At 43.0% G+C, this 15,000-nt stretch overlaps 1 protein-coding gene across 1 annotated transcript in view; it reads left to right on the forward strand.

Moving 5' to 3' along the window:
• The window catches only part of LOC115112780 (protein unc-13 homolog C-like), a 246,218-nt gene that overhangs the window by 143,860 nt on the left and 87,358 nt on the right, over positions 1 to 15,000 (forward strand). Inside the window, exon 18 of the mRNA XM_065013211.1 lies at positions 5,428 to 5,513. Coding sequence (XP_064869283.1) covers positions 5,428 to 5,513 — 86 coding nt within the window. The remainder of the gene's footprint in view (positions 1 to 5,427; positions 5,514 to 15,000) is intronic.

Genomic DNA, 15,000 nt, shown 5'->3' on the forward strand with positions numbered 1-15,000 from the left:
GATGCATGAGCTATGAGGAACATTCAAGGATTATCTCACAAGTATTTCTCAAGGCAAGATGTTCTGCCTTATATTAGTGTGTGTGTGTGCATACATATTTACGCATGCATGTGTTTTGCATTTGTGTGCATGTGCGTGCTACATACGTGTGCAAGTGTTTGCGTTAGTGTGTGTGTGTTTGTGTTTGTGTGTTAGCGCATGCGTGCTTGTTTTTGTGTGTGAGAGCTATATTAGGGAAAGTAACACATTGAGAGGGAAATTGACCTTGTCTGCGCAGAAAAACCTTTAACTTCATTCCTGTCATTCCATCGCTATGTGTAGGCTGGAGAATTATCCCAGTGACTTTTCACAATTAAGGGCTGACTGGAAATCTATAATATACAAAATAACAATTGATCTGCAAACGCCTCTTCCTATCTCTCTCCCGCTCTTCTTTCTCTTTCTTCACTTCCCCATCTCTCTCTGTTATCCTCTCTACCTTTATCTCTCTCTCTTTATCTATCTCTCTATCTATCTACCTACAGTATATACCTTTATCTATCTCTCTATCTATCTACCTATATACCTTTATCTATCTCTCTATCTATCTACCTATATACCTTTATCTATCTCTCTATCTATCTCTCTTTATCTATCTCTCTTTATCTACCTACCTATATACCTTTATCTATCTCTCTATCTATCTACCTATATACCTTTATCTATCTCTCTATCTATCTACCTATATACCTTTTATCTATCTCTCTATCTATCTACCTATATACCTTTATCTATCTCTCTTTATCTATCTCTCTATCTATCTACCTACCTATATACCTTTATCTATCTCTCTATCTATCTACCTATATACCTTTATCTATCTCTCTATCTATCTACCTATATACCTTTATCTATCTCTCTTTATCTATCTCTCTTTATCTATCTCTCTATCTATCTACCTATATACCTTTATCTATCTCTCTATCTATCTACCTATATACCTTTATCTATCTCTCTTTATCTATCTCTCTTTATCTATCTCTCTATCTATCTACCTATATACCTTTATCTATCTCTCTATCTATCTACCTATATACCTTTATCTATCTCTCTATCTATCTACCTATATACCTTTATCTATCTCTCTATCTATCTACCTATATACCTTTATCTATCTCTCTTTATCTATCTCTCTATCTATCTACCTATATACCTTTATCTATCTCTCTATCTATCTCTCTTTATCTATCTCTCTTTATCTATCTCTCTTTATCTACCTACCTATATACCTTTATCTATCTCTCTATCTATCTACCTATATACCTTTATCTATCTCTCTATCTATCTACCTATATACCTTTATCTATCTCTCTTTATCTATCTCTCTTTATCTACCTACCTATATACCTTTATCTATCTCTCTATCTATCTACCTATATACCTTTATCTATCTCTCTTTATCTATCTCTCTATCTATCTACCTACCTATATACCTTTATCTATCTCTCTATCTATCTACCTATATACCTTTTATCTATCTCTCTATCTATCTACCTATATACCTTTATCTATCTCTCTATCTATCTACCTATATACCTTTATCTATCTCTCTTTATCTATCTCTCTATCTATCTACCTATATACCTTTATCTATCTCTCTATCTATCTACCTATATACCTTTATCTATCTCTCTTTATCTATCTCTCTATCTATCTACCTATCTATCTACCTATATACCTTTATCTATCTATCTTTATCTATCTCTCTATCTCTCTTTATCTATCTCTCTATCTATCTACCTACCTATATACCTTTATCTATCTCTCTATCTATCTACCTATATACCTTTATCTATCTCTCTTTATCTATCTCTCTATCTATCTACCTACCTATATACCTTTATCTATCTCTCTATCTATCTACCTATATACCTTTATCTATCTATCTTTATCTATCTCTCTATCTATCTACCTACCTATATACCTTTATCTATCTCTCTATCTATCTACCTATATACCTTTATCTATCTCTCTATCTATCTCTCTTTATCTATCTCTCTTTATCTACCTACCTATATACCTTTATCTATCTCTCTATCTCTCTTTATCTATCTGCCTTTATCTATCTCTCTATCTCTCTTTATCTATCTCTCTATCTATCTACCTATATACCTTTATCTATCTCTCTTTATCTATCTCTCTATCTATCTACCTATATACCTTTATATATCTCTCTATCTATCTACCTATATACCTTTATCTATGTCTCTTTATCTATCTCTCTATCTATCTACCTACCTATATACCTTTATCTATCTCTCTATCTATCTACCTATATACCTTTATCTATCTCTCTTTATCTATCTCTCTATCTATCCACCTATATACATTTATCTATCTATCTTTATCTATCTCTCTATCTCTCTTTAATTCAATTCAATTCAAGGGGCTTTATTGGCATGGGAAACATGTGTTAACATTGCCAAAGCAAGTGAGGTAGATAATATACAAAAGTGAAATAAACAATAAAAATTAACAGTAAACATTACACATACAGAAATTTCAGAACAATAAAGACATTACAAATGTCATATTATACATATATATATATATATACAGTGTTGTAACAATGTACAAATGGTTAAAAGAACACAAGAAAATAAATAAGCATAAATATGGGTTGTATTTACAATGGTGTTTGTTCTTCACTGGTTGCCCTTTTCTTGTGGCAACAGGTCACAAATCTAGCTGCTGTGATGGCACAATGTGGAATTTCACCCAGTAGATATGGGAGTTTATCAAAATTGGATTTGTTTTCGAATTCTTTGTGGATCTGTGTAATCTGAGGGAAATATGTATCTCTAATATGGTCATATGTTGGACAGGAGGTTAGGAAGTGCAGCTCAGTTTCCAGCTCATTTTGTGGGCAGTGGGCACATACAGTGCCTTGCGAAAGTATTCGGCCCCCTTGAACTTTGCGACCTTTTGCCACATTTCAGGCTTCAAACATAAAGATATAAAACTGTATTTTTTTGTGAAGAATCAACAACAAGTGGGACACAATCATGAAGTGGAACGACATTTATTGGATATTTCAAACTTTTTTAACAAATCTAAAACTGAAAAATTGGGCGTGCAAAATTTTTCAGCCCCTTTACTTTCAGTGCAGCAAACTCTCTCCAGAAGTTCAGTGAGGATCTCTGAATGATCCAATGTTGACCTAAATGACTAATGATGATAAATACAATCCACCTGTGTGTAATCAAGTCTCCGTATAAATGCACCTGCACTGTGATAGTCTCAGAGGTCCGTTAAAAGCGCAGAGAGCATCATGAAGAACAAGGAACACACCAGGCAGGTCCGGGATACTGTTTTGAAGAAGTTTAAAGCCGGATTTGGATACAAAAAGATTTCCCAAGCTTTAAACATCCCAAGGAGCACTGTGCAAGCGATAATATTGAAATGGAAGGAGTATCAGACCACTGCAAATCTACCAAGACCTGGCCGTCCCTCTAAACTTTCAGCTCATACAAGGAGAAGACTGATCAGAGATGCAGCCAAGAGGCCCATGATCACTCTGGATGAACTGCAGAGATCTACAGCTGAGGTGGGAGACTCTGTCCATAGGACAACAATCAGTCGTATATTGCACAAATCTGGCCTTTATGGAAGAGTGGCAAGAAGAAAGCCATTTCTTAAAGATATCCATAAAAAGTGTCGTTTAAAGTTTGCCACAAGCCACCTGGGAGACACACCAAACATGTGGAAGAAGGTGCTCTGGTCAGATGAAACCAAAATGGAACTTTTTGGCAACAATGCAAAACGTTATGTTTGGCGTAAAAGCAACATCCTGAACACACCATCCCCACTGTCAAACATGGTGGTGGCAGCATCATGGTTTGGGCCTGCTTTTCTTCAGCAGGGACAGGGAAGATGGTTAAAATTGATGGGAAGATGGATGGAGCCAAATACAGGACCATTCTGGAAGAAAACCTGATGGAGTCTGCAAAAGACCTGAGACTGGGACGGAGATTTGTCTTCCAACAAGACAATGATCCAAAACATAAAGCAAAATCTACAATGGAATGGTTCAAAAATAAACATATCCAGGTGTTACAATGGCCAAGTCAAAGTCCAGACCTGAATCCAATCGAGAATCTGTGGAAAGAACTGAAAACTGCTGTTCACAAATGCTCTACATCCAACCTCACTGAGCTCGAGCTGTTTTGCAAGGAGGAATGGGAAAAAAATTCAGTCTCTCAATGTGCAAAACTGATAGAGACATACCCCAAGCGACTTACAGCTGTAATCGCAGCAAAAGGTGGCGCTACAAAGTATTAACTTAAGGGGGCTGAATAATTTTGCACGCCCAATTTTTCCGTTTTTGATTTGTTAAAAAAGTTTGAAATATCCAATAAATGTCGTTCCACTTCATGATTGTGTCCCACTTGTTGTTGATTCTTCACAAAAAATACAGTTTTATATCTTTATGTTTGAAGCCTGAAATGTGGCAAAAGGTCGCAAAGTTCAAGGGGGCCGAATACTTTCGCAAGGCACTGTAGCCTGTCTTCTCTTGAGAGCCATGTCTGCCTACGGCGGCCTTTCTCAATAGCAAGGCTATGCTCACTAAGTCTGTACATAGTCAAAGCTTTCCTTAAGTTTGGGTCAGTAACAGTGGTCAGGTATTCTGCCACTGTGTACTCTCTGTTTAGGGCCAAATAGCATTCTAGTTTGCTCTGTTTTTTTGTTAATTCTTTCCGATGTGTCAAGTAATTATCTTTTTGTTTTCTCATGATTTGTTTGGGTCTAATTGTGCTGCTGCCCTGGGGTTTGTGAACAGAGCCCCAGGACCCTTTATCTATCTCTCTTTATCTATCTGTCTCTCTATCTATCTACCTTTATCTATCTCTCTTTGTCTATCTCTCTTTAATTCAATTCTCAATTCAAGGGCTTTATTGGCATGGGAAACGTGTTAACATTGCCAAAGCAAGTGAGGTAGATCTATCTATCTATCTATCTATCTATCCTATCTATCTATCTATCTATCCATCTACCTTTATCTCTCTCTCTTTATCTCTCTACCTTAATCTGTCTATTCTTCCCTCTTCACCTCCCTGTCTCCCTTTCTCCACCTCTCACATATAACACCCTCCCTCTCTCTTGGTTTCTCTCTCTCTCGGTTTCTCTCTCTCTCTCTCTCTCTCTCTCTCTCTCTCTCTCTCTGGGTTATTAGATCTTCAGTTGAATTCTTCCTCTGAGATTCAACCAATTTATCCCAAATCTCCAGTGACACCCTATTTTCTGTCCAACCCACTTCCACACTCCTTCTGACCAGAGCTAGGGATTGGGGTGCTATTCGAGACAGAAACAGGCAGTCTGAGTGTCCAGTCAAGCTTGTGATTATGAGGAAATGAGTGTGATGTGGATCCATTGTAATTCCTCCCACAGATTTCCCCAAGAGCTGAATATGGGGAAGGTCAGCGCTGAGTTCATATGGAACCTGTTTGCCCTGGACATGAAATACGCCATGGAAGGTTAGTAGGAAATGCTATTGATCTGTCAAAACCCTGTGTGTCACTTCTCTCTGCTCTCTCTCTCTCTCTCTCTCTCTCTCTCTCTCTCTCTCTCTCTCTCTCTCTCTCTCTCTCTCTCTCTCTCTCTCTCTCTCTCTCAATCTTTCTTCCTCTCTCTGCCTCTATCTCTACTCGCTCCCTCTTCTCTCTGCTCTCCATACCTCTCTCTCTGCTTTCTTCCGCAGAGCTAAAGTAGGGCTTTTCCTTCAGACGACACACTATACATATATTACTATCTAAATCAGAGTCATGGTGGCAGGCTTGTGTAACATGTGTGTATGTGTGTGTCTGTGTGTATGTGCACAGGCTTGTGTAACATGTGTGTGTGTGTGTCTGTGTGTATGTGTGTATGTGCACAGGCTTGTGTAACATGTGTGTGTGTGTGTCTGTGTGTATGTGTGTATGTGCACAGGCTTGTGTAACGTGTGTGTGTGTGTCTGTGTGTATGTGTGTATGTGCACAGGCTTGTGTAACATGTGTGTGTGTGTGTCTGTGTGTATGTGTGTATGTGCACAGGCTTGTGTAACGTGTGTGTGTGTGTCTGTGTGTATGTGCACAGGCTTTGTGACGTGTGTGCAGAGTTTTGGATGTGCCGCGGGAGTGTGTCGCTCCAGGGAGTGCTCACATATCTCCTCTTACCTCGCCCTCCTCCTCCCTCCTCTTCCATAAAATCTGTGAAAACAGATGACCGGTTTGACCACAAAGTTCTTATCTCCTTATAATGGGACCTGCTTGCATCATTAAGGGATATTAAGGTCTTGCATCATTAAGGGATATTAAGGTGTTGCATCATTAAGGGATATTAAGGTGTTGCATCATTAAGGGATATTAAGGTGTTGCATCATTAAGGGATATTAAGGTGTTGCATCATTAAGGGATATTAAGGTGTTGCATCATTAAGGGATATTAAGGTTTTGCATCATTAAGGGATATTAAGGTTTTGCATCATTAAGGGATATTAAGGTCTTGCATCATTAAGGGATATTAAGGTCTTGCATCATTAAGGGATATTAAGGTTTTGCATCATTAAGGGATATTAAGGTTTTGCATCATTAAGGGATATTAAGGTTTTGCATCATTAAGGGATATTAAGGTCTTGCATCATTAAGGGATATTAAGGTTTTGCATCATTAAGGGATATTAAGGTTTTGCATCATTAAGGGATATTAAGGTCTTGCATCATTAAGGGATATTAAGGTCTTGCATCATTAAGGGATATTAAGGTTTTGCATCATTAAGGGATATTAAGGTTTTGCATCATTAAGGGATATTAAGGTCTTGCATCATTAAGGGATATTAAGGTTTTGCATCATTAAGGGATATTAAGGTTTTGCATCATTAAGGGATATTAAGGTTTTGCATCATTAAGGGATATTAAGGTTTTGCATCATTAAGGGATATTAAGGTTTTGCATCATTAAGGGATATTAAGGTTTTGCATCATTAAGGGATATTAAGGTGTTGCATCATTAAGGGATATTAAGGTTTTGCATCATTAAGGGATATTAAGGTGTTGCATCATTAAGGGATATTAAGGTTTTGCATCATTAAGGGATATTAAGGTTTTGCATCATTAAGGGATATTAAGGTGTTGCATCATTAAGGGATATTAAGGTTTTGCATCATTAAGGGATATTAAGGTGTTGCATCATTAAGGGATATTAAGGTGTTGCATCATTAAGGGATATTAAGGTTTTGCATCATTAAGGGATATTAAGGTGTTGCATCATTAAGGGATATTAAGGTGTTGCATCATTAAGGGATATTAAGTTCTTGCATCATTAAGGGATATTAAGGTCTTGCATGTAGGCATTCTATTTCCAGAGGTTTAAGATATTAGATTAGGGCGTTCTTTCCCATACATCATAATTGCTATTTGTTTTACCACAATTCTTCAGTGGTTTTATATTAGCTATGTATTTTAATGGGAACATAAATCTACATAAATCTCAAATAAACCTGAACTGGTATGGGGCTGTGCATCTGGCGGTGTGCGTAGGACTGCAAGCTTGCCTGCCTTCATGTGTGAGTGTGTGTGTGTGTGTGTGTGTGTGTGTGTGTGTGTGTGTGTGTGTGTGTGTGTGTGTGAGAGAGAGAATGTCCCCAGTCAGTGCTATTAAGAAAGCAGGTCATTGTGTGTTAGTTCCATCTGTTTGGAGGAGAAAGGAAAGCAGTGACCTCACCAGTGGCCAGTCTTTTTTATGCACGTGGTGTCAGAATGCACTTACTTTTCCAAAATGGGATTGTTACACAACAGAACAATTCACCCACACTGCCCTCAGACCAAGGTACGCTGCCTGCTAATGATCTATTGGCTATAGAGCAACTTGTCAATTTCAAATTATTTTTTAACAAGTTGTTTTTATTTTCTAACAACTGTTTGAATTGAGGTGTGTTCTGCCCATTTCACTGTTGTTTCTGTTTGAGACATTACTGAGCCAGACAAATGTCTCTCTTCGTTGAGAGCCCAAGCACAAACGTTTTCCTCCCTGGCACATTTTCTGGCTGGCGGCCACATTGCCTTCACTATTAATAATAACTTTACATTTACATTTAAGTCATTTAGCAGACGCTCTTATCCAGAGCGACTTACAAATTGGTGCGTTCACCTTAAGACATCCAGTGGAACAGCCGCTTTACAATAGTGCATCTAAATCTAGTAAGGGGGGTGAGAAGGATTACTTTATCCTATCCTAGGTATTCCTGAAAGAGGTGGGGTTTCAGGTGTCTCCGGAAGGTGGTGATTGACTTTGGGCAATAACTTTTCCTATCAAAGTAAGTGTCACGTCCTGACCATAGAGAGCCTTCATTTCTATGGTACAGTAGGTCAGGGCGTGACTGGGGGTTAGTCTAGTTTATTGTTTCTATGTGGGGTTCTAGTTTTGTTTTTCTATGTTGGTGATTTTGTATGAATCCCAATTAGAGGCAGCTGGTAATCGTTGTCTCTAATTGGGGATCATATTTAGGTAGCCTTTTTTTCCACCTGTGTTTGTGGGATATTATTTATGTGTAGTTGCATGTTAGCACTCCATTGTCGTCACATTTAGTTTATTTCTTTATTGTTTTGTTGTGTGGTTCACTTACTTTAAATAACAGATGTGGTACCCAGATGACGCTGCACGTTTGGTCCGAGTATGATTCCAACGATCGTGACAGAATATCCCACCAGTCAAGGACCAAGCAGCGGGCAACGATGGGGAAAATAAGTTGGACATGGGAGGAAATAATGGAAGGACAGGGGATACTTCCTTGGCAGGAGTCACAGAGGACGCAAGGAGAGAAGGGAGAACAGCGACGACACTGGGTTCGCGGCCACAAGGAAAGCCCAAAAGACAGCCCGAAAAACATTTTTTGGGGGGGGGGACACGGGGTGAATAGAACAGTGCGAGGAGGGATACCGGAGAATGGAGTTGGCGAGGAGTATGCGGAAACGCAGGCGTTTGGAGGAGAGTGTTACCAGTCAGGTGCAATCTGTGCCGGTCCCACGCATCAGGCCTCCAGTGCGCTTTCCCAGTCCGGTACGTCCTGTGCCTGCTCCTCGCACTCGCCCAGATGTACGCCTCCACAGCCCAGTACGTCCTGTGCCTGCTCCTCGCACTCGCCCAGATGTACGCCTCCACAGCCCAGTATGTCCTGTGCTAGCTCCTCGCACTTACCGTGCGAAGTGTGACATCGTTCCGGTACAATTTGTGCCGGCTCTACACGTCAGGTCTCCAGGGCGCCTCCACAGCCCAGTGCGTCCTGTGCTAAGTGTGTCATCGAACCGGTACAATTTATGCAGGCTATACACACTAGGTCTCCAGTGCTCCTTCACAGCCCAGTACGTCCTGTTCCTTCTCCCCGCACTCGCCCTGAAGTGCGTGTCACCAGTCCGGTGCGACCTGTACTGGCCCCACGTATCAGGCCTCCAGTGCGCCTCCCCAGTCCAGTACGTCCTGTTCCTCCTCCCCGCACTCGCTCTGAAGTGCGTGTCACCAGTCCGGTGCCACCTGTACTGGCCCCACGCATCAGGCCTCCAGTGCGCCTCCCCAGTCCAGTACGTCCTCTTCCTCCTCCCCGCACTCGCTCTGAAGTGCGTGTCACCAGTCTGGTGCCACCTGTACTGGCCCCACGCATCAGGCCTCCAGTGCGCCTCCCCAGTCCAGTACGTCCTGTGCCTGCTCCTCGCGCTCACTCTGAGGTGCGTGTCACCACTCTGGTACCACCAGTGTCGGCCCCACGCACCAGGTTTCCTGCGACGATCCCAAGTCCAGAGCTTCTGGCGACGGTTCCCAGTCCAGAGCTTCCAGCGACGGTTCCCAGTCCAGAGCTTCCGGCGATGGTTCCCAGTCCAGAGCTTCCGGCGATGGTTCCTGGTCCAGAGCTTCCGGCGACAGTCCACAGTCCGGAACCTCCAACGACGGTCCACAGTCCGGAACCTCCAGAGACGGTCCACGGTCCGGAACCTCCAGAGATTGTCCACGGTCCAGAACCTCCTGAGACGGTCCACGGCCCGGAACCTCCTGAGACAGTCCAAGGCCCGGAATCACCTGAGATGGTCAATGGTCCGGAACCTTCGGCGAGGGTCAACGGTCCGGAGCTTCCAAACACGGCGTCCAGTCCAGCTCCATGGCAGGAGCTCTCCTCTGCGCCGATGCCCAGTCCAGACACGGCGTCCAGTCCCGCTCCATGGCAGGAGCTCTCCTCTGCGCCGATGCCCAGTCCAGACACGGCGTCCAGTCCCGCTCCATGGCAGGAGCTCTCCTCTGCGCCGATGCCCAGTCCAGACACGGCGTCCAGTCCCGCTCCATGGCAGGAGCTCTCCTCTGCGCCGATGCCCAGTCCAGACACGGCGTCCAGTCCAGCTCCATGGCAGGAGCCTTCCTTGACACCGAGGTCCAGTCCAGGCACAGTGTTCAGCGTGGCGCCATGTTTGTTGGCATCATAAAATGCATTCCGGTTGTCACGTAAATGTCTGCCAGGCCAAAGATGCTAGAACAAAATGAAGTGAAGGGATGGTTCAATCGTCTTTTGAGTAAACTTCAGGAAGTGAATGATGGTAAACGACACACCCCATTCAACATGCATACTGCAAACAGACCCAACTCATCTTGCAACATCTTATCTTTGGTTGATATGATAAAACAAATATGGCTGCCCACACAAAATACCCATCGCGTTTTATTCAATTATTTAGATCACTGGTGAGGTCACCCGTGATATGATGAATTGTAAATAGTCATTTCTATTATTATCTAATTACGGTTTCTGTCAGCTGAGACTTAGCTAAATATGACTGCTTGTGTTAGGTCACTCTTTCCTCAGGTAGCGCTACAACTAATGTAGCTGACATTTTCTGTTTTGGATGAGAATTGTGTTAGCCTTTCACATGGACGACATAACGTTGTGAAGACTGTGTTTCTGTGGAAAAAAAACAATGTGGCCAGCTCAAACGCTAACTGTTGCGTCAATTCTAACTGGACGTTCTAAATAAGTGTTCTACATTTACATTTAAGTCATTTAGCAGACGCTCTTATCCAGAGCGACTTACAAATTGGTGCTTTCACAGCGGATTGAGTGTACAATGCAGGGACCACTTTAGAATGATCACACCCGTGTGTTCGTACATGTCAAAGGGTTAAACACTATCCCACTGCATTATCCTCATTCACTTATATACAATAACTTCATGCACGCACTCACGCAAACACACACACACACACCCTAGCATGCACATAACCAGAACGTCCCAAGTCTGTTTGTGTGTGTGAGAGAGAGAGAGTTGCTGATAGAGCAACAGTTTCAATATAAAGGCAGGCGGCAGTTCATGTTGTATTTGAGAGAGAGATGCAGAGAGATGGAGGGAGAGCGATGGAAAGAGACTAAGTGAGAACAGCCTGGCCATAGAAACCGGCCGTCACAGACAAATCTGGCTACCCAGAGAGGACAGGTTGTGCTCACTCTGCCCTCAGAGAGGTCGAGACAGAGCTGCATTTTCTCCTACACTATGGGAACTATACTATTTTCTTTCCCAAAACTGAAAAACAATGCACACATTTTGAAACCAAGACAGAAAAGGAGAAAATTCAGTATGTATCAGGAGAAAAAACCCTTTGTGCCATATTAGCTTCAAAATACACTACATAACCAAAAGTATGTGGACACCTGCTCATCGAACATCTCATTCCAACAGTATGTGGACACCTGCTCATCGAACATCTCATTCCAAAATCATGGGCATTAATATGGAGTTGGTCCCCCCTTTGCTACTATAACAGCCTCCACTCTTTTGGGAAGGCTTTCCACTAGATGTTAGAACATTCAGCCACAAGAGCATTAGTGAGGTCAAGCACAGATGTTTGGGGATTAGGCCTGGCTCGCAGTCTGAGTTCCAATTCATCCCACAGGTGTTCGATGGGGTTGAGGTCAGGGCTCTGTGCAGGCCAGTCAAGTTCTTCCACACCGATCTCAACAAACCATGTCTGTATGTCTGTATGGGCCTCGCTTTGTGCACGGGGGCATTGTCATGTTGAAACAGGAAAGGGCCTTCCACAAACTGTTACCACGAAGTTGGAAGCACAGAATTGTCTAGAATGTCTAGAATGTCTAGAATTGTATGCTGTAGCGTTAAGATTTCCCTGAACCATGAAAAACAGCCCCAGGACATTATTCCTCCTCCATCAAACTTTACAGTTGGCACTTTGCATTGGGCCAGGTAGCGTCCTCCGCCAAACCCAGGTTCATCCATCACTGCCAGACGGTGAAGTGTGATTCATAACTCCAAAGAACGTATTTCCAGCTTTACACCACTCCAGACGATGTTTGGCATTGCTCACGGTGATCTTTGGCTTGTGTGCGGCTGCTAGGCCTTGGAAACCCATTTCATGAAGCTCTGACGAACAGTTCTTGTGCTGACGTTGCAATTTGGAACTCGTAGTGAATGTTGCAACCAAGGACAGACGATTTTCAGCACTCGGCGGTCCCAGCACTCGGCGGTCTCGGCGGTCCCGATTTGAAGTTGTGTCCACATACTTTGTATATATAGTGTATGTAGCTTCTCGCCACACTTGCAGGGATGGCCACAGACAACTTTGCTACATGTGTCTTTCTCACTATTTATTTATTGTCCTCATTAATTTCTTACTTCTTACTTCTTGTCATGTTAATTGTTACTACTCATTGAGTATTATTATTTTTATTATTATCATCAACAGTGTGCGGCATCATTGATATGTTGTATCTATATGTTAGCTTTTGAAATATATGTGGTAACACGTTCCATGCCTTTTAAAGCCATTTGAATTTGAGAGAGAGAGAAACAGAGAGAATATTGGAGAATGAGAGAGAGAGACAGAGAGATACAGAGAGAGACATTGAGAGACTGGGACAGAGAGAGAGAGAGACTGAGAGAGAGACATTGAGAGACTGAGACTGAGAGAGAAAGAGATTGAGAGAGAGACATTGAGAGACTGAGGCTGAGAGAGAGAGAGACAGAGAGACATTGAGAGACTGAGACAGAGAGAGAGACTGAGAGAGAGACATTGAGAGACTGAGGCTGAGAGAGAGAGAGACAGAGAGACATTGAGAGACTGAGGCTGAGAGAGAAAGAGATTGAGAGAGAGACATTGAGAGACTGGGACAGAGAGAGAGACTGAGAGAGAGACATTGAGAGACTGAGGCTGAGAGAGAGACATTGAGAGACTGGGACAGAGAGAGAGACTGAGAGAGAGACATTGAGAGACTGAGGCTGAGAGAGAGACATTGAGAGACTGGGACAGAGAGAGAGAGAGACTGAGAGAGAGACATTGAGAGACTGAGACTGAGAGAGAAAGAGATTGAGAGAGAGACATTGAGAGACTGAGGCTGAGAGAGAGAGAGACAGAGAGACATTGAGAGACTGAGACAGAGAGAGTTTGAGTTTTAAATCATCTTTATTGAGTCTGGGGGCCCACCACACAATAAATACTCATACAAAACCACATGTTACACATCAATTAAAAACACAACTCCAATTCCTCCTCCACAGTAACTAAACACAACAGCCTCTGAATACCCCATATACTCAAAAACAGATCAATATTGTTGACAAGTTTATAATAGGCAAACTCAACCCTTAGTCTCGATGCCAACATTCCCTCCAGCATTCTCACCACATCCACAGACCCCTGTCCCCGAATACTGTTCTTTCGGGTCTTACATATCGCTAATTTTGCTGCCCCTAACACAAAATGAAGCAACACAACTACACCCTTTTGACTGAACCTGTACTTTGGCCCAAATATATACAGTTGGGAAGAGAAAACCTCTCCCAACGTTGAGAACCAATTAGTGATCAGGTCAATCATCCCGACCAACCTGGGACACAGTAAAAACAGATGTGCCAGAGATTCAGACTCAGCACAGAATGGACACCCCTCCCCAACAGCAGGGTCCAGGTGTACCAGATGCATGTTGGTGGCTATAGCTCCATGTATTATTCTCCATTGGAGGTCAGCTGTCCTCTTATCAATAGGCAGTTTGTATAATGATCGCCAACAGCCTTTTGGAGAGGCACCTGGACCAAGCACACCCGCCCACCTCGTCGATTTTAGCCCTTCCAGGGAAGAGGCATGGGACACCTTTACACATATTCTGTACATGACCTTCTTTCCCACCTCCTTGAACTCCCCCAGCTCCGGGGTATCGAAGGAAAGCAGCATCCCGACGTCCTCCTCGAATGTCCCCATCGCATCACTAACAATCAGTACAGGGAACACATAATCCAGACCCTCCTTCCACCGATCAGAAATGGAAGTGTCTGTCTCATACTGCAGATGAAGCACTGGCAAGGAGTCGCAGACCTCAGCGACGACCTTCCTCAGTAGGCGAGATGATCGGCTCTTTCTCCCAGCTCCTCCAACGATCTGCTCCTGCTCCGCATCAGATGACCCAGCTTGGTACACCCCACGCCTAACAGGCATGAATGTAGGCTGGCTGAACCCAGAACACGGAACTGGATGGCAGTGTTGTGACTTGACAAGGACTCTCCAAGCCTGCATAACAGACTCATAAAATGGAGTCAGGCCAGGCAAATCACCCCCCTCCAGCTTTAAGAGGAAAAGGTGCTTGTTTAAGCCCAAACAGCCCAGTCTCCTCATCAGTATGTAGGCTGTTTCAACCCAGCTAGAACCGTCTCTGTACAACAATCTCTGGGCTGCTTGGAGCCGGAAAGCCATGATTCTAGAGGAAATGTCCACCAGGCCTTGCCCACCCGCGTGCAGTGGCAGGTACAGGGCTGCAGCTTTAATCCAGTGTTTTCCAGACCAGAAGAAATTGACAAGGGTCCTCTGAAGCTCTTGTATCAGACACTTTGGTGGCTGCAAAATCATTAGTCTGTGCCACAGGGTAGAGGCAGCAAGATTATTAGCTACCAGGACCCTTCCCCTATAAGACAGCTGGGGCAGCACCCATTTCCATCTTGACAGTCTGGC

This window comes from Oncorhynchus nerka, linkage group LG28 (assembly GCF_034236695.1).
Source record: "Oncorhynchus nerka isolate Pitt River linkage group LG28, Oner_Uvic_2.0, whole genome shotgun sequence".
Taxonomy (NCBI): domain Eukaryota; kingdom Metazoa; phylum Chordata; class Actinopteri; order Salmoniformes; family Salmonidae; genus Oncorhynchus; species Oncorhynchus nerka.